The 21,011-nt window shown below is 40.5% G+C and overlaps 2 protein-coding genes across 5 annotated transcripts in view; both read left to right on the top strand.

Moving 5' to 3' along the window:
• IQGAP2 (IQ motif containing GTPase activating protein 2) overlaps positions 1-1,306 on the top strand; it is a 126,693-nt gene extending 125,387 nt beyond the window's left edge. For all 4 annotated transcript variants that reach the window (XM_082074934.1, XM_082074933.1, XM_082074932.1 and 1 more), the window contains one exon: positions 384-1,306. In XM_082074934.1, coding sequence (XP_081931060.1) covers positions 384-497 — 114 coding nt within the window. In that variant the 3' untranslated portion in view covers positions 498-1,306. The remainder of the gene's footprint in view (positions 1-383) is intronic.
• A 4,255-nt stretch (positions 1,307-5,561) lies between these two features.
• On the top strand, positions 5,562-15,693 carry F2R (coagulation factor II thrombin receptor). Its single transcript, XM_082074521.1, has 2 exons — positions 5,562-5,899; positions 13,049-15,693. The coding sequence occupies exons 1-2, from the start codon at positions 5,812-5,814 to the stop codon at positions 14,242-14,244; spliced, it is 1,284 nt and encodes a 427-aa protein (XP_081930647.1). The 5' UTR covers positions 5,562-5,811; the 3' UTR covers positions 14,245-15,693.
• The last annotated feature ends 5,318 nt before the right edge of the window (positions 15,694-21,011 follow it).

Below are 21,011 nucleotides of genomic sequence, written 5' to 3'. Positions count from 1 at the left end.
ATGAACTTGTCAACCACCATAGAGCAACAGATGATGTGGAGGATAACTATATAACTTCCCTAGGATGCTGGGCATGGAGTTGGGTTAATGTCTATATTAAGGCAACTGCATGAAACCAAACGCCACACTAGCTCAGTGGCAAGCAGCAAATACCAAGTGAAAATTAAAATTACACAGAAAATGTGATTTATTCCGGTTTGCTGTTACTGACAGTCTACAACTTGTGATGTACAGGATGTGTAAAGTTTTCTACACCTATCCAATAGTTGCTTGCAATTGTTTAAATTGTAAAGGATGTAGAGTCTGAGATTATTACACAATGAAAATGAACTCATCTTGTTGCTGAAGGATTCAGAGACTAATGATTTTATTTCTGATTACAGGATTTGCTTCAGATGCAGTATGAAGGTGTGGCTGTAATGAAAATGTTTGATAAAGCTAAAGTGAATGTGAATTTGCTCATATTCTTGTTGAATAAGAAGTTCTATGGAAAATGAGTGTCTTCAGATATCATGGACTGCATCCACTAGTGGGAAGTCTATTCAGTATTTTTTTTGCTTTAAACATTTGAAGTTTGTCATTGGATGCTTTTTAACTTTTAAAAAAACCTAAACCACCAAATGTTCAGAGGAACGTACTCAGTGCCTTTTCAGCATTGATAATGAAACAGAAAAATAGGAAACATTTATTTAAACAGTTCCAGATTTCATTGGTGTTGGTACTTTCAAATCAAAATACTGGTTAGGACACTCAGCTATTCTGGTTGTGTGGATTTTAAGGTAGGCAGAAATTGAATTTAGTTGGATAGATAAACCTCTTCCTATTAAAACATTTTAAAATGACCTCAGATACATAATATAGTTCTTACTAGACTTTAAGTATTTACCAAAAGAAATCCTAATTTGTTTCTAGGGGATAGTTTAGGCAAATATTTAGTTACATACTAAGCCGATTTTCTGGCAGTTGTCAATTGTAAAGCAAACTTATTGTGCAATTCGAAAAATTTTATAGGTAATTATAAAGTGACAATAACGTCTTACTGTACAAAAATGTATTTTCTGATTCATTCCTACTAAATGCACTACTGCCTCGTGTAAAACGACATTTTCTACTTTCACAGCCTTTGGAGTGGCATTGGGGAAATCTGAATAGTGAACAGTTGTTGTTCACTTTGAAGTATTTGAATACATAAATTGTGCCTGTCTGTCTTTTTTTGTAAGAAAATAAATGCAATAAAATCAGTATTTAGATTGTTGTTTTTAAAATATTCTTTGGAGATTGTTCTATGTTAAATAAACATTACTTAATTAAACTGGCTTGGTTCCTTAAATTTCATTTAAAAGACTAATTAAAGCAGCAATCCAGATGGTGGTGAAAGAATTTTCCTTTCAGTGTTTTTATGAAATTGAATGTAATTAAGCTGGATTGTCCTACACTTTGGGTAGGATTTCGTGGTCTTTATGCCATTGAACATGATGGTGATTTTGCTGATGAACTACCTACAGAGCAAATGTGGGTAGAGCAGGTAATGTGACAAATACCAAGAGAAATATTTCCCACTCTCACATTCCTATGACAAACATTTTCAAAGATGGACAGTGAGGCACTCTGGTATACCTTGTAAAAGCAAATATTAAACAATAATTAATTCTGAAGGTAGAATAAAATGGTGTAAAGTCAGTGGCAGACATATAGACTATGAGTTTAGCTGGTATTCTGATCTGTGGTACTATATAAGCTGAAAAAATTACTGTACTTACTAGAAATATTCATTTGTGTAGGGCATTAAATTTGAACACTAGACTACTTTAAAACAGCTAATATACCTAATTAAAAGATAAACAGCTGCTATGTGTTTTCATTTATTATCTAGCTAATTATGTATAAGCCATTTTATTTTGACACATATGCTGAAGCATTAATACCCTGGTTCACTTAAAATAGCTGGATGGGAAGGTGAAAGCAGCACTTTACTTTTCCTTCCAAAGGAGAGAAGTGAATTGTACTTGAATATGAATTAAATTCACAATCTTTTGTTTCCCTTTTTATTTGTAACAATTTGACTAATCCTGCCTATTTTTGCCAAATTCTAGCTGGGTGGGTAAATCTGCACAGGTGGGATGTTGATCCTGAGACCAGACCTTTCAGGTGATGTGTCAAAGCCTGGGGTTCTGCTGGTGAGACTTACTAGTGCCCTGCAGCCTCTGTAGGAGTACATCGCTCCTGGATGTGCTGCACTTGACACTTCTAGTAGTGACTGCTTCATTCTAATGTGAACAGCATCTTCCTCAGTTATTTCCTGATGTACACAAACTTTGGTTCCCAGGTAATGACACTGTATTAAAGGTATGGTCTGTCTGCTAGGACTCACCTTTTCCAGTGCACATCAAAGAGTAATTTCCATTTAATTTAACTCCTTTAGAAGCTTTTTTTCTTAATTAACTAGTTCAGTTTAAGGCTTTGTTACTGAACAAATAATGAACCCTGCTGAACAGGACAGACCACAAGGATTCCTACCTAAATGTAAGGTTGATGGCAGCAGCAAGTACCATGCAAATGTGCTGTCCTGTGCTGCTGACAGCTACTAAATACAACAAAAAGAAGACACTTCCGGAGGCTGTTGTAAGATGCAATTTAGTGTTTTCAAAGTTAAACAGGATTTGATTAAAACAGTTTCATTCTTGAAATGGTCTATGGAAAGGTTTAATTGCTGGTGCCAAAACCTGAGTGAAAAGCCAGTACAGCTGAATAGAGCTTATGAGCCAGTTGTCACCACAGGAAAAAAATCCATCTTTCCTTGAAAGACTTGCCTATCTCTCAACTTTGTCTTCCTTAACTAGTGGTAGTGAACAAAAATAGCCAATACTCAGTCTGTTAGCCCCACAGTTTGCATTTTTCTGCTGTGTGTGTGTTTAGAGTTGGCTAAGAGGGTCTGGCAACTAACAGTTTATTTTGGAACTTTTCTATTCTGGGGCTCTAAAGCTCCAAAACTACCCACAAAATTGCAGAATTTCTCTCTTTTGGCCAAGCAGGCAGTGTGATAGCTTTGCTCTGTTTCACTTTTCACTTACCTTCAGACCTCCTTTAGCTGTCATAAAAAACACAGGTGCAACACAGCAAACTTGCCTCTAAAGGCAAATTCAAAGACTGACAGGCACATCTGTTTTGAAGAAGTTCATAACTAGACAGCCAACCCTCTTCCTGGAGGACTGATTTTTTTTGTCTCTGAGATACGCTTCTAACCTTGTCCTCTTTGAGCACCATTCCAGGCATGCACCAGGGTAATCTGTGTATTAAACAGCAGAAAGATGTCTCCTTCCCCAAATGGGAATGATGCAGCGATCTTAGTAGATAGCTGTAAGCTTTTTTTGATAGATCTGGTGAGTTCTACAAGAATGAAGTTTTGTCCTATTATATGATTCTGCTTACAAACAAAGCTTTGTAAAAGGAGCAAGAAGTAGAATTAAAAAGTGGTAACAGGTAAAAAGTTTTAAAAGCCATGAACTCTTCATTGCCATTACAATCAGTTTATCTAGAGGGAAAGTAACAAGCTTACTTGCAGAACTACCAGATATAAAAAATAACTTAAGTTTGTTCCTGTATGCAGACAAAATTTAACAGTCTTTAATTCACTTGCTATATTCATAGTGATCTAATTTACAAAGATGAAAGTATATAGCCCTATTACTGTCCCTTATATCCACAACTAAGATACAATCTGCGTTTCCCTCTTTATCTTTCACAAACTGGTTTATGCCTCAAGCACTGGTTCACAGGCTAAGGCTTCTGAAACTTCAAAAATACAAATACTGAAAACATATGCTTTCCCAGACTCTGGTATAACGTTTACAGACATTTTTATTTTAAGAAAGACTGACACTTGGTTTACTTCTATTTTGGATTTAGAAATTTTGAAGTGTTATTTTTGGGTATTTTTATAAAGATCACAGAATGGCCAGGAATAGCTTCACTTTCTCTTCCCAATTAGATGAAAAGAAATTGTATCTGATTACACTATTTTCTAAATAAATGAAAAATACTAGTTCATTATAAGTATCAAGTGTTTTGTGTAGCCTGCCTAGGATGTTTGGGGGTGACAGGCTGGTCAGCTGTAAAACTTGTATTTATTACTTCCTCTTGCTCTACACAAATTGAGGCTGCCTTAACAGTGCTATAACACATGTAAGTGGTAGGCTGCAGGAAGAACAGTGTAGAGCAAGCAAAGACTAGAATTTACTGGGGGCCAGTACTTGTGATTAGACATATGTGATTTTCCATAGTCTCTACTCTTAGTTAAGAGGAAAGGTCGGTGTTTCATCAGTAATAAAGGCACTTCATACACATGAGCACATGCTAATGAGGCTTCCTCTCCACCTTTTATGTGTGTATTGGTGTAAACAGAAGGATACAAAGCTGAAGATGGGACAGCATATCCTAGCACTCCAGTGTTCACTTGTAAAGCTTTTTTACTACATTACAGACCTAAGGTGTAATAAGTAATGGTCAAAATTGTTATTGTTGAACAAATCTAGTGGAACTCAGTTATATTATGCATATTGTTGTAAGCAGTAACTGTGTTTGTACAAGTTTGATTCTGTTTTGTAGAACTTTGTAGTGACAGTTAAAACCAAGGCTTGAATGCCTGGATAAGGCAGCAAGGTCAAATAGGACAAGCACCCCCCCAGTGACTCAGCTTTTTCAAGCCAGAAACCAGCGACATCCAGTGGCTCAAAAGGCAACATTTTCCACCGCAAATTCTTCCACAGCAACACCTTCCACCAATCCGGAGAGCTGCTGGAAGCCCGCGAACAGCATCAACCAATGCATGAACACGTGTAAAACTTATATAAGCACCCACGAAGACTGGAGGGTGTGCCCGTGGCGGAACCGAGTTCCACCGGTCACCTAGCGCTGTTTTGCCTAATTACCGCTTGCCTTAAATTCGCTTGCCCAATAAAATTAATTGGCTTAAAAACTTGTCTTCATTTATAACATAAGGCATTCAAAGCACTCAAACTACCAGAGGAAGAAATCCTTTCAAAGAAAAGAGCCTAAACAATAGCTGCAAAGTTACTGAAATATTTTCATCTATAGCTTTCATATATGTTTTGCTTCAACCACTTCTTGAATTATGACCAACTCTGAAGGACAGAACATGCTTTTTTGTCCAAGATGACACATGCCACTGGAGTTCCGGGGTGGCACCACTTCCAACATGAGGATTGCAAATCTGTTTTTGAAGTGATGATGAATTGTCCCGTATTTGTAAAGCAGTCAGCTTACGGAACCCATGCAACACAAGCAGCTTGATGTTGTCTCCTTTGTACAAAGCAGATCTAGGTATTAAGGAGCTTTTCTGAATGAGTGTGATCTTTCACTTACGAACAATGCACGTACTTCAACTGGCCTTGTAACTGTTCTCCTGTGGGGCATTAGCAATTTGGATTGCACAAACAAAATCTGGCAAACTTAGCACTAACCCTTTGTTCTGCCCCTCCCGGCTTCCCACCCTGCCCGCCTCCACGACCCTTTCCCGTTTCTCAGCTGGGTCCCGTGTCTCTCCGCTGCCGCTTCCGCAGCGCGGGGGCCCCTGGCCGGGCGGTTGTGCTGCGGGGGCGGCGCGGTCTGCCCCCCTTCCGCCGGGGGGGCGCGGCAGGATGGCGCCCCCGCCTCCCCTGCCCCCTGAGGAAGCCTCGGCGGCCCCGGGACGGCCCTTCCTCAGCCTCTTGCCGCCGCCCCTCGCGTGCACTCCCGTTCCGCTGCGCTGGCCGGACAGCCGGGCGAACGGAGCTCCCCGCCGGCGCGGCGGCCATGGGGCCGGGGCCGCTGCCCACGCTGCTCTACGCCTTGGCGCTCCTCGGCTGCCCGCGCCCGCCGCCCGCCGCCGCCGCCCGTGTCGGTGAGTCACCGTCCCCGTCGCGCACGGGGGAGCTGCTGGGGACGGGAGGGGAAGGGCGCCCCGGCCCTGCCGGGCCTGAGCGGTGCTGGGGTCCCCAAGGACGCGCTGGCCGGGCGGCTCGGCGGGAGCCGAGTGGGGACCCCGGCCGTCCGGCGAGCTGCGGGCAGCGGCCCCGCCGTTTGCCTTGGTAGCGGCGCCGGAGCCATTGCGCCTTGGCAGAGGAAAATAAGAGTATGCGTTATCCACAGGGTCGTTGCCCGGCACGTCAAGGGTCTCCAGCTTCGAAGCTTTAATTGGATCTTAGGATCGAGTTTTCTTTGGCATTGTGAAACACAGCTCTAGGTTTGTTCTCACAGCAGAAAGAGAACAAGCTAAAACATGAAGTTAGCCTAGGTAAAGCAACGTCAGATACTTTTTGAGAACTGTTTTTCTGAATAAAGGAAATGTCATATGTCTGAAATATATAGATCTGAGAAAGACACAATGACAGTCATTGGAACAGGCTGCCCAGGGAAGTGGTGGAGTCACCATCCGTGGAGGTGTTTAAAAGGTTCTTAAGGATGTGCTTTAGTGCTGGAGTTAGGTTATGGTTGGACGCAATGATCCTGAGCATCTCTTCCAACTGAAATGATTCTGTGACACAGGTAAGGTTATTGATGGTTAAGAATGCTTTACGGTTGACCCATGGCTAAGGAGTTAGCTGGGCAATAGCACGTTATGACGGAAAGAAGTGACCAGGCTGGCAGGACATGCTGGTGGACTTCTTTAAAAGCTGGCATTGCTGTTCATTAACAGCTTCAGAAGATAACACTGCCAGCTGAATTTGTAAGTAACACAAAGTTTGGAAGATCCATCAGCAAAAAATAGTTGAAAATATCCACCCCAAATAGATAACCTTAATGGTTATTCAATCAGAAAAAGCACTAACAGCAACTTCAGTGTTGTAACTGCTGAAACAGTGGATCCGACTAGCTCAGAGCTTGTCTGACTGTGCAGCTGCTGAGGGAAGGTTAAGAGAAGACATACATGCATGTAAACCTCTCAGTTTCTGGGAGGCGTACAGCAATATGAAGGGCAAGAATATGCATTTAGAGATTATCAACATTTTTTTTCTGTAAACTTCAGTTTAACATTTCAGTTGCACAGTGGTCTTAGTGCTGCTGTACAAATAACCCCATGAGATGCATGCTGGGAAGACTCAGTTCAAGCTCTACATACCAAAAAGGGCTGATGAGAGGAACAGCTAAGGGGAAATTTCAGAGTGGGGCATACTTTGACTACTAAAATTAAGTCTGAAAGGGGACAGAGCTAGTTTTTGTAGCTATGCTGAGAGAGGAGTGTGAGAGAGGGCAAATGATTTTGACTAAACAACTTTTTGGCACAAGGACAAGTGGGAATGATGAGGTTACAATAATGTTCCTACTGGAAGTCTAAGGAAAATGTCCTTATATTAAAAAAAAGTGTAAAACTAGATATGTTAGTTGTAGAAAAAAGGATTAGTCTGTTGGGTGCTATTCTTCCAGTTATGGAAACATTCAGACTTCTTTTCCTGCCTTTTACCATTACAGTACTCATTAAAGAGCACCCTGAATTACTCTATTTGCTGTTTCCTTAGGAAATAATGGTTGAAATAGTTACTGTATTACATCACTAGGAAAAAAAAGAAAACTTCAAAACAAGTGAGTTCATGTGTTGAGAACTAATAAAGCCTGGCCTTCTGAACATGTCTTCTGCTCTCCCTGTGCTCACTCCTACTCTAATAATTTCCCCAGTGCCCTGGATAACCTTCCCCATTTTCACCACAATGTACTTAATTCCCAGTGCCCATGCACTGCAGTATTGCCAGGTCTGCTCTACCTTTGCACCTGCGCGTTCTCCCCTGCTTTCCCCTTGGTGCCTCAGTATCTACAGTTATCACGTTTACTGACCTGTGCTGGTCCTGTGGGCAGGTGAAAAAGCAATAGCTTAGCAGTGGGTTGGTGCTAAGTGCTTGCAGATTAGCCAGGCAGGTGCTCTGGAGGTGGCTGGCTGAGGTTTGAACCTGACTGGACTTTCCTGCATTGAGACACTGATAGCGAGATAGGGAGATTTTATCATTGCTTGAATGCGGCACCTGTGGTGTAAGACATTGAGAAAGGAAAGCAAAAAGTAGCAGACATCTGGTTGCAAAAAGACAATGTGTTAAGAAAATGTGTTCAACTTGTTACTACATCATTCGTGTAGCACGATGATGAATTCTGTATAAATGGACATGTGGGCTAACAAAGATTTTTTTTTTTAAGACAATATGGTGTTTATTTTTAACAAAAGCAAGTAATCTGTCCTCTGTCCTGAAAGATTGTGTCTTACCTTGTTATAAACAGATCTGGTGTGCCCTTCACATTCTGCCTGCAAGTTCCTAATTTATGGGCCACTGAGTGATTAAGATCCTAGATGCTAATCTCTGTGGGTTATACAAAGCGGAGATAAGAGAAACCAACTTTTTGTTACAAACGATGGATATGGGCACAGCTCTCATCAGTAATGCTCAGAAATCAGTATTAATTGTTGTGTAGCAGCATATAGGGAAATATTTAATTGGTTTGAGCCTATTCTTTAATTTTCCACCTCCCAAAGATGTCCCTTGGAACATAAACATTGCTGTTTTATAACATCCTGTCCAGATTTTCGGGTGTAGAGAAATACTTGAAAATCTTCTTCTGGAGCTCAAGAGTGCTTTTTAATAATGGTTGAAGCTATTATAATTTTTGCTCTCTATTTCTCCTTTCACAGAACTGTATGTGCAGTAGCCTGTTGCATATTAAAGTAGACATGAAAGGAAATTATAAGATAGCTCTGTGGGAAAAAAAAAAAAAAACAACACAGTGTCTTTCAGGTTAAGCAGAATATGCATATTCTGATCATGAGACCAGCAATATGTAGTACTTGATGGAAAACAGCACAATACAGATTGTTAAAATCGAACAATCCTAAACTTACGTAAGTTCTCTATGTCCTTGTTGGAGAATCAGTGCAAAGACCATAGGCAGTAAAAGAAAACTTCAGGCAATTTGAGTGTCATACTGATTCTAGGTATTTTTTGCCCTTCAAAGTCCTTATTGGAAGCAAAGACTGTATGTATATTGTTTAGTGTCCTGACTGCACACCATGAAGATAAAACCCCCTCAAGGTTTTATCCCTCTCTTTGTTTCTTAGTTCTGTCCTTTCATACCTATTTATATTTTACAAGTACTTTGATACAGCTGTTAACTCAGTTATATCAGCAATGAGAAGAGTTATTAGTCATAAAAATAGTAATCCACCAGGTTTGACCTCTTCCAAAAGGGCTGAATGAAAACCTAGCAAAAATAAGATGACTGAACACTTAGGATCATTATACAAGCTTTACCACTGTCTTCCTAACAGATTATTTGTATTATTAAAAATTACTTAAGCTGTAGTGAAATATGTTTTAGACAAATTATATCTGCGGCTTTAAAACAGCAAGAAAGGAACATCTGACAGATTCTGGTATAGCTGCAGCTATATAAGAGTAGTTTGTTTAGTTTAGGTTTGGTTTGGTTTGGTTTGGTTTGGTTTGGTTTGGTTTGGTTTGGTTTGGTTTGGTTTGGTTTGGTTTGGTTTGGTTTGGTTTGGTTTTTTTAGAGCTACTGTGTTGGCTGTCTTGTACTATGCCAGCTTATAGGTATGACTGTTTCCCATTGCTGACCTTTATGTTTATTGTCAAGGTTCATGAAGATCTTTTGAAATAAGATGGCATCAATTCATCCTCTTCCCTTCTGTGTATAAATAATTGGCTTTTTCAAATAAACATTGACACAAAAGGAATCCAGAACCTCAGGGCAGTAAATGTCTTCCTTTCTGTTTCAGAAAGCATGAAGTTCACTATTGTTTTTCCTAATAATACACAGACACTATGTCATACAAATGTACAAGCAGCTTTGCAAAGGAAAAGAACTGATATGTAGCTATCATTCTTTTAAATTAAAATTAAATTTAATTTCATCACAAAAGTTTACATTCTCACTCTGTATTACCAAGAGGCAAAGAAAGAGCAAGTTTGAGGTCTCATTGCATTTTTCCATAGACAGGTCTGTCAAGTGGTACCTCATGTCATTTAAATTCACGGTGGAGACATGGACTGAGCACAGGACACAGCACAGAGATGTTAACAGCATCAAGGTTGAGTTCAACTCTGACCGTAGGAAGTCTTTGCTTACACAAAGAACTCGTAGTTTCTGCCAAGTTGAAGTATTATTCCAGAGAATTATAACTAAGCTAAAATTATTTATGAAATGTTTATGGCCTGAATTATTGTAATGGGATTCTACTTTTATGAAAGTTTGATAATGGAGAAATGCAGGCTCTAAATCCTTTCATCTAAGAAAGCTGTAAATTAGCTCCAAGAATTGATAGGATTAAAATTATTAGCAATGTTAAAATAACTATAAGTAGTAGCTGAGACAGAGGTCAGTAGTCCATAAATCATCGTTTTTTTCCTTTAGCAAATTTTCACACTGTTCTAAGTTAGGAGTCACTGACGAGAAATTGGTCAGGTTACCACCTACAGCTTCCACATTAAGTGGTGAGTTAACCTGACCCATTAAGGGTCAGTGACTCTGACTGGTTTACTCATAGTCCTCAAAAAGTGAGGCTCTGCTAGCTCAGGTCCAGGCATAGCCTTCAAAGGTCAGGGATACCGGGATGAGGGAGGTGGTTGCTGGAAGCACCTCAGTTACCACATCATGCAGAGGTCATCTTAGCAGTACAGTTCCTGACTCCAGACACGGGTTTACCATGCCTCTCATCACGTCCATCTGTATCTGTGTTCCCCAGAAGCATGCCATCTTCACAGGAAAACAGTATCACTTCTTCATTGTTTCTCCACACTGTTCTTTGGTTGTGGAGAAGCCAATAAGGACATGTAGACCTTCAGGTACTGTGATCATTGTCTTCTGTTTCAGGAATTTTCTGGTTTAGATGTGTCAGTGGAAGAAATATATATTCACTGCATTTAAAGTCTTGAATTCATAAAACTTGTATATACTGCAGATACCAGCGATATTGTTTTTTATCATTTTTACTGATGTCTGTCATGGAGGCAAGCCTCTAGGCACGAGAAATTAGGTTGTTTTCATTCAGGTATAATTACAATCCTCCCAAAAGAGATTGATACCGATTGTATCAGTTCTGACAGATTTCTGTTGCCATGATCTTTAAGTACTGGAAATCACCTAACAATTTGATATCGGCCACACGCTGCTTGTGCTGATGCCTTGAGCCATCTGACTGCCTGGACTAAATATTTAAAGTAAGATTACAGATTAAGGATCCATAGTTTCACCTTTAGTATTCGCTTCCAGATTGCAGAATAGACTCTAGTACAAATTTAGTGCCCTTCTGTGCAAACACTGAATCTCACATACTTCTGTGTATTTGTGTTTTGGTAAAAGTACTAAATCATTCCTACTGCAGTCTATGCAACAAGCTCCTAGGCTGAAATTCTTATCCAAAATCTTTTTTCTGGCCTGCAGAGGTTGCAATCTAGTCACTTTGCATATGAAAACCATTATCTCAAACACTTCCCTCTTTTGTCCTTCTGCCCCCAGAATGCTGCTGTGGCCCAGTGTGATACATACGGCACAGCATCTTTTAAAAAATCCCCAAAATTCCATATCACTCCTCTGATCTCCCCCCACATTCAAGGCTGAATTACACCAAAATTCAAGCTGGGCAGGGCCCTTCTCCCACAGCACAAAGGAAGGTAACTGCCTGCTTAAAGCTGCAGCCACTCCTCTCTTTGCCATCTGCCTCCTTCGGGTGCTTTTGTTCTCATCTGCATAAAAGAATGGTTTGAATTACTGTAGAACAAATAATTGCTTCTAACGAGTAGCATCTTAGATGGATGAATCATGCCTCTGTACTTTCAGCTCACTGATTTAAGCTAACACACCTTCATTTTTTATTTTAGTTGTCTAGGATTCAACAGAGGATCAGTTGCACAACTAAGCAGAGGAATGATACTTAAGTATCTCTCACTTCTGTCTGCCCATAACGTGTTTGAATTATCCTATGCCTAACTAGATTAAGCCGAAGCTGAAAACTACAGTCTTCCAAAATAAGTCTCCATACAAACAATTTTTTAAAATACTGTCTAAAGTAGATACTTTGATAGTTTGGAATTTTTGCTGTTATTGAGGTTTTTTTGTTGTGTCTTTTTGTTGTTGTTGTTTGGTTGTTGTTGTTGTTGTTTTCTTTTCAGCTTGTTTTTAGTTTTTCTTACCTAAATAAACTTATACCACACATTCAACACTTTGTCATGGTAAATTCCTAACTCGTTCCATCTACATTAAAAAGCAAAGAAACTCTGTCCTGACATTTCTCAGTCATAGCCACTGAACCATGCTGGAGAAGACCTTGTTGTATGAGGAACACTAATGGCAGTCTTCAGAAGTGCCTTGAGGGCACACTGGACACATGCTGTCCTCAATGATGCACACTGTGGGGTAGGATAAGTAGATCTGGGGAAGTGTTTCAGTACAATGTGTGACCACCTGTCTGACACAAGCAAAAGGTTGATCCACATCTGCCTTGAAAACTGCATGCAGGCTGCTGCCATCTTTCTTGATGAGGCCATTGTGTTAAGATGTCCCCAGAGTACACAGAAATATTTTGGTAACTTGATGTTTGAGTTGCACTTTAACTTTTTGTTATTTTGGTGATGAATACTTCTAATGGGAATTTTGTATATGAATGCTAGTATTTATCCCAGTACCTCATTTCTTACAAACTGTATGAAGGGTCTAGCAAAGACAGTTTAAGGGTGGTGAATTTACTGTTATATTTGTGTTAAAGTAACCCAAAGATCACATCAATGAGGTTGGGTCCCTGCACACAGAGTCAGTACCATAACAAGCTTCCAAGCTAAGAGATAGGAGACCAAGGAGGACATCTTACCTGAACTTGTAACAAGAGTTAAAATAAAAAGGGCTGGACTAAAATCTGTGGGGGTCTGCACTTTGAATCAGGAATGGACCTTATTATTTTGTGTTGCTAATACGATCTTAGCTTTCCTTCCTGAAAGATGTTTTCACTCCCCATACCATGTAAGTATTTGCTCATTAATCTTACTATTTTCTTATTTTTCAGCCTCCCCATATAATGGCAGCTTACCACGAGTCAGAAGTTTTGTAATCTCTTCTGTAATTGACCAGGATGACCTTATACCTACTGAAGGTGATACTGAAAATTACTTGGAAATTGGATCAGGAGCCACCAATCGGACTGGATTGTTTCAACGTGAGCAACGAACAGTGTCAGTGCAAACAGCAAGATACCTAACTAGTCCATGGCTAACTCGTTTTGTTCCTTCAGTTTACACCTTAGTCTTTGTGCTGAGTCTGCCTTTGAACATCACAGCGATACTTGTGTTTCTGAAAAAAATGAAAATTGAAAAACCAGCTGTGGTATACATGCTCAATTTGGCCCTTGCGGATGTCCTGTTTGTAAGCGTCCTTCCTTTTAAGATAGCTTATCACTTTTCTGGAAATGACTGGGTTTTTGGACCTCAAATGTGCCGTTTCATCACTGCGGCCTTTTACTGTAACATGTACTGTTCAATAATGCTTATGACAAGCATAAGCTTCGACCGCTTCTTAGCAGTGGTGTATCCCATGCAGTCTCTTGGGTGGCGTACATTAACCCGTGCCTCACTGATATGTTTTATCATATGGCTTGTGGCAATATCTGGGGTTATACCTTTCCTCATCAGAGAGCAAACGATGGAAATACCCAAGTTAAATATAACTACTTGCCATGATGTGCTAAGAGAATCTGAACTTCACGGCTATTACCTCCACTTCTTCTCCATCTTCTCTTCTGTGTTTTTTGTAGTACCATTTATAATTTCTACTGTCTGTTACGTGTGTATTATTCGATGTCTCAGTTCTTCTACCATTGTTGCAAAACAAAATAAGAAGACACGTGCCTTGCTCTTGTGTGTGGCTGTTTTTACTGTTTTTGTTATTTGCTTTGGACCAACAAATGTCCTCCTATTAACTCATTATATCCATTTTTCTTATGACAATAGCTTAGAGTATCTCTATTTTGCCTATCTACTCTGTGTTTGTATCAGCAGCTTTAGCTGTTGCATTGACCCCTTCATTTACTACTATGCTTCTTCTCAGTACCAGAGACAACTTTTCAGTCTCTTCAACTGTAAAAAGACTTTTGATCCTAACAGTAGTAACAGCAGTGGCCAGTCAATGTCCACTACTAGTAGAAGGGGTACATGTTCTACTACTGTGAATAACAGTGTCTACAGGAAATTACTAGCAATGCATTGAGATAACGTGTCTTACGTACGCTTAATTTCAGACAGAAAAAAACACTGTATTATCTCCAAGAAATGCAAAACCTTAAAGCAAGTTCTTTTACAGTACATAGTTCTATGGATTCATTATAGTAATGCACAATTCAAATTATAACTCTCTATATGTATATATATAGTATATTTAAATAGGTAAACACAGAGGGGATAAGTAATTTCTTAATAGTAGCTGTTGAATGTTTTTCAAATAAACTCATTTTTTCAGACAAATCCTTTGCATTGTTAGTTCAGTTGATTGCAGGGGTTTTATGAAATCCCATTTTAGGATTTCGAACTGTCTCAGGTTGATTAAATACTTACTTATGGAACCACTCTTTCTATCCAGTACTTCCTGAAGAAAGTGAAAATATCTTTCCAGGCTTTTTTTTTTTTTCCTTAATTGTCATTGTTTCTAGAATTACCTGTAAACTTCATTTTCATAGTGTTATTTTGCATCTGGGGCACCAAAACTGTTTATTTCACCTTTTCTATACTCCACTTCAAAACATTCTGTATGGTTTTAGGAATGTGAGCAACTGAAAGCCAGCTATTGATTGGTGTAATCTGTCCGGAGAGATAATTCTCAGCAGCCAGAACTAGCTTTTCTTTTGGTGTTCCTACCATTATTGTACACTAGACGCCTTGTTTAGGACTGTGGTATTTTTCACAATTAAGTGCATGAAAAATTGGGAAATTTTATTTTACAGGAATTCAATGTTGGATGGCACTCCAGAAAATGTACCGAAAAAGCTGTATTCATCACTTTGTTACACAATTTGCAAACGTGTTTTTGTGCACATGATTAATCTTCATGTATGTTTAGGACTTGTAAATATCCCTTTTCCCTGCCAAGCCAGGATGTTTTTTTATATTTTACATTTTGTCCGACGCTGTCATATAGAGCCGAATAACTAACTTTATTCAGTGTAGCATTCTTTTACTACAAGCCAAATAACAGCAGTTTAGTTTTAGAAACAAGCGTGTAGGTAACAGGACTGTACACAAAATTGGAAATCAAATTAAGTAGGAATTTGGTTAATGTACGGTTTGCCATAGGAATCTGCTGAGAAGTACAGCAATGAGTAAAAGTTGTCTTCAGTCCAGCACAAGTGATCAGAAACCTAATCTTTCTGCATATAGTGTTACATAAAATTCTAATAATGATGTCTTGTTGTTTTGTTTCTGTTCCTTAACAGACTTAAGCATAATTAAGTATTGCATTACCAGGGCCTCTATAGATTTTTCATTCTCAACTATTTGCCACTAAGTATATGAGCACTAAAACAATGTATATATATGTAGTTGCAAGGCTAAAACCCCACAAATATCTATGAGACTTACTCAGTTACATTCTCATCTTTTTTAATATCCTGTTAGGGATGGTTTTAGTTTTCAGCAAAATAAAAATGCATCTTGTAACTATGAACATCTGTTTCTTGCTGGCAGAAAAAAATTTTCTTCTGTGCTTCCCGTAGTTACAGGCTGGAGTACTGCTTTTTATATCTATTACATAGTTAGAATTTGTTTCAATTTCCTGATATCTTTATTTTGCAACAGTGGTTTATTTTTAGGTAGCCAAAAAGAGACCATCTAGTCTGCTTTGCAAGAGACAGTATAACATGCTAGGAAGGAAGAAAGCGTACGTGGAAAACAGTTCGACAATCATAGTGATTGTTTATTTACTTTTGCTCTGTGGTTGGGTGGTTTTCCTTGTAACCTCTGTGTGCTCAAGAACATTTGCAAAGGAGCTGCTTCTTCCTACCTTGTAGTAGGAAAAAATGAGAGGGCTGAAAGCAACTGTTCATCCTCATAGCTAAGAGCATCAACAAATATCCTGAATAAGTACAACTAGAAAAGATTTTTGGCATATTTGTAAACTAGTATCCCAGCTCTGCCATGCACACTGCTGAAGTTGGGCTTGCTGATGATACTGTGCCAGGTCCTGCACCTGCGTTGAGGAAACCACTGGTATCAATACAGGCTGGAGAATCAAGGGTTTGAGAGCAGCCCTGCAGAGAAGGACTTGGGGGTACTGGTGGGTGAAAAGCTGGACATGAGCCAGCAATGTGTGGTTGCAGCCAAGAAGGCAACAGTATCTTGGGCTGCATCAAAAAGAGCGTGGCCAGCAGGTTGAGGGAGGTGATGCTGCCCCTCTGCTCCATTCTGGTGAGACCCCACTTGGAGTCCTGTGTCCAGCTCTGGAGCCCTCACCACAGGACAGACATGGACCTATTGGAGAGGGGCCAGAGGAGGCCACAAAAATGAGAGGGCTGGAACAGCTCTGCTGTGAGGACAGGCTGAGAGAGTTGGGGTTGTTCAGCCTGGAGAGAAGAAGGCTCCGAGGAGACCTTACTGTGTCCTTTCAGTACTTAAAAGAGGCCTATAAGAAGACAGAGGGGGACTCTTTACCAGGGCCTGCAGTGACAGGACAAGAGGCAAAAGGGGAAGATTCAGACTAGATATAAGGAAGAAGGTGATGGGGCACTGGAATAGGTTGCCCAGAGAGGTTGTGAATGCCCCCATCCTCTGAAGTGTTCAAGGCCAGGCTGGATGGGGCTTTGAGCAACCTGATCTAGTGGAAGGTGTCCCTGGTCATTGCAGTGGGGGCTGGATTAGATGAAGGTCCCTTCCAACCCAAACTATTCAATGATGCATGCATAGGCATCCTACTCTTATTGGTGCTCTGTGTTTCTAGCAAGCTTCTTGGCACTCAGTAAATGCATATTTCTGCTACATATAGAGAAGTGATTAACAAGTCAATTGCCACACATTATACTATTTGCTAAAACATACAGCAAATATCACTTTTTCATAGCAAATGAAGCATTACAGTTATTCTTTCTTTTAAGCTCCCACAGCTAGTGCCACAACCTCTACTTTCTGTTTTAATTTTGTTGAGGCTTCAGCCTGATCAGATTACAAAAATAAGCAAACTGCTACATGACTGAAGGAGTCTCATACCAAGGCAACTGCAGCTCAGCTCTCACTAATTGGGCATTTCTGTGCAACTGGTTACTTGGAACATGCTATAGTTTTCAGCATCTGCTTTTGCTTCTGTATTTTATGGCATGGAAAAGGGCAGGGCCTGCTCAAGCAGCAGCAGTTTATGGAGCCAACCTCAGCTGCAAACAGCATTTGCAAAACAGGGTTATAACTGCTGAGGATGGCCATGCAGCAGACTGCAATGTGGTAGCCATTTGAGGAAATGGAACCAGAAAAGTACCGCAATTTAGACTGACACGCTTAAGGTAACAGGAAAAGCTAACCATTTCTTCATGCTTGATGTACCCGTGCACTGCTAGCTGAGACAGAAAGTGATCAACGTGTTTCCTGTGGAAGAGAAGGAGGGAAAATCTGACCAAATTAAATGAAACCCATTGATGTTACATGCTGTTTCACCCCTACCTTCTCCTCCTCATTCTTCCTTCTTTTTTTCACAATGTCTGGGTTTGGCTGCATCATTTTCTGTATGAAGTAGGCTAACAAATTTGTGCCAAATAACATTTGGAGATGAGGAGGTGTCAGGCACTAAATATTTAGAGTCTTGTGTCTGGGCAGGAACAACCCCAGGTTCCAGTATAGGTTGGGAAATTACGTATTAGAGAGCAGTGTAGGGGAAAGGGACCTGGGGGTCCGGGTGGACAGCAGTATGGCCATGAGCCAGCACTGTGTCCTTGTGGCCAGGAAGGCCAATGGCATCCTGGGGTGTATTAGAAAGGGGGTGGTTAGTAGATCGAGAGAGGTCCTCCTTTCCCTCTACTCTGCCGTGGTGAGACCACATCTGGAATATTGTGTCCAGTTCTGGGCCCCTCAGTTCAAGAAGGACAGGGAACTGCTGGAGAGGGTCCAGCGTAGGGCAACAAAGATGATTAAGGGAGTGGAGCATCTCCCTTATGAGGAAAGGCTGAGGGAGCTGGGTCTCTTTAGTTTGGAGAAGAGGAGACTGAGGGGTGACCTTATTAATGTTTATAAATATATAAAGGGTGAGTGCCACGAGGATGGAGCCAGGCTCTTCTCGGTCACAAACAATGATAGGACAAGGGGTAATGGGATCAAGCTGGAACACAAGAGGTTCCACTTAAATTTGAGAAGAAACTTCTCAGTGAGGGTGACAGACACTGGAACAGCTTGCCCAGGGAGGTTGTGGAGTCTCCTTCTCTGGAGACATTCAAAACCCGCCTGGACACATTCCTGTGCGTCACCTAGGCGTTCCTGCTCCAGCAGGGGGATTGGACTAGATGATCTTTTGAGGTCCCTTCCAATCCCAAACATACTGTGATACTGTGTGATACTGTGATATGTGTAAGAAACCTTACTAATGCTCCAGATATGCCAGCTTCATGTTGTGGCAATACTGACAGGAGCAAGAATTGTAATCAGCATGGTTTCTATTGGCAAAACAACTCATATAGCAGCTGTCATGGGTATAACTTACTGCACAGGGAAAGGTTTGCTTAATTTAGCATGGCAAGAATTTTACAGGGATTGGTACATTCACACTAGAAGCATTTTATCAGTTAATGCCAAGCCTGCATCTCCCTTACAACCTGCTCCATACAGCCTGGCTGCAAAGTTTGGTCTGCTGGCTATTAGCTCTGTTTCCCCATTTACTTGAATCCTAGCGAGAAACGTGAGCATGGCTGCAAAGTGTGTTCACGATGTTTCACATCAGGCAAACATCTCTGCTGGAGGTGGGATCCAGAAATGGAAACAGAGTACAAGCCAGCTACTGGACTATCAGGTATGGCTTTGCACCAAAGCTCTCCAAGAGCTGGGGGAGGAAACAGAAGTGCCTGATATACCAGCTGCAATATTTAAATAAATTCCTGGGTAAGGCCCTTTTTTATTGATCATTTTCATCTTTTTTGATCTGATCACAGTTTGATCTTACACGATGCTGATCAAATTAAAAAATGAATGAGAACTCTTACACATTTAAAATTAATGACCCACATAAGTGCCTTTTCATAGCATTTTGCAAGTGCTGTAGAAATGGTTTAACGATAGCTAATACAGCTGAAGAAGCTGAACAAATAACATGCTATAATCTAACCCAACACTAGAGAGCATTAAAATAACTAGGTATGGTTGTTGTAATTTGGCTTGTTGGGGAAGAGACCATTAGGAACCAGATCTGAACATAACACTGAACTGCAAAATACTGATTGGCCCTCTCAACAAACATGTCAATTTAGAAAGGTAAAAAAGTGTTGGAATTGTGTTGGAAATGTGAGTGACTTTATTTTAAACAGAACCTGTAGAAAGGTCCAGCAAAGTTTTGGAGAATAATTTTTCTTATCTTTGTTCTCCTAGACTTATAATAGTGGTGCTTGTAGCACCTCAAACAAGCCTTTCTCCTCAAAAGCAAGGCCCGATATTTAAAGCATGGCACTAAGCTCAAGCACATTGCAAACAGTGGCATAACTCCATCAAAGTCAGAGCTGATTAAGTCAACTCACAATCCCTCATCTAAATAAAAATGAATGACGGTTAAGCCTGGAAAAGTCACTGCCCTTGCCTTTGTTTGATCAGTTTTGGGTTTTGTGTTAGGAATTTGGAGTCTTTGGAGGATTTTTGTGCTGCGCTATTACGTACTGGAGGCAGCAATCCTTGGGAAGTTCTCACATGTGTTTTTTCATGCTCATGGATGGGGCAGCATGTGCCCAGGCAGCAGCGAAAGTGGTGTCACGGGGCTGGGCACAGAGCTGTCCCAACTTCTCCTCCTGCAGGACTCGCAGCCTGCTCACACGGGTTTGCCATGCTTCTCCGTCCGACTCAGCTAGAGACAGCAGGCAGGACACTGCTGCTTCCCTCAGAAGCCTGAACAGAGAAAAGGAAAATAATTGAATAGACTTTCAGAGCCAGATTATCTACAAATATTTTATCACTATTGGCTCCTTATAATGTTCTTTTTTTTCTTTAAGATGTATTTTTAAAAAATTAAATGTTTTGGCTTATAAACAGGAAAGAGCCATCACCTCCAGCAATACAGGAAGCAGGTTAGAATCCTAAAGCCAAATCTTTCAAACCCGTTTAAACCAGACACTGAAGTCCATCTATTCAGCTTATACTCCAGCACGTGTGGAGCCTCCCTTGGACCCTGTGTACCTGCTGGGAAGGGATACAGTGGTACCTCTGATGGGAGTGATGCTGGAAAACACATCTTGTAGGAGTCTGCTTACTTTCCCAAAGAACGGCACTTAATTGGAAACAGGCGTCCAGCTCTGGAGGGTACATTTTGTCATTACCACCTCCTCCTATAATGTCCTGTTTACTGAAACGTGCCTAAACACCGAGTGTTTCTTGTCCAAGACAATATCCCATGCAGTCCTCCTCACCATTTACACATCAAGGTGCCTTGGGGATCTACTTTCAAATCACACGAGTCTTAATGCCGACTAGTTAGTCTTTAGTCAATACAACTTAACACACTGATTTAAATGTTTTTTTTCTGATATGGTCACTCTTGTGATTTTCATCTTCTCTTTTACAACAAACAACTTTTCCTGCCTGTCCCAGTTTTTCATTGTTCATCAATATTGTTGCAAAGACAAATAGAAGACATGTTCTTGCCTACAGCAAATTTGTGGATTTGTAAAGTGATACCACTCACATCTGACATCTTTTCCAGGAACCATAAAATGCAAGAAATTTGTTAAGTTCAAAAACCAGGTCAGCTAGCATAACTGGAATAATTGCATTGCATGTGTGCAGATGAAGGTTTACAGCTGCCTAAAGCACAGA

The sequence above is a fragment of the Streptopelia decaocto genome (genome assembly GCF_964273445.1).
Source record: "Streptopelia decaocto genome assembly, chromosome: Z".
In the NCBI taxonomy this organism is placed as follows: domain Eukaryota; kingdom Metazoa; phylum Chordata; class Aves; order Columbiformes; family Columbidae; genus Streptopelia; species Streptopelia decaocto.
Note: the sequence above shows the minus strand (reverse complement) of the source record. Positions and strands in the feature narration are given on the sequence as shown.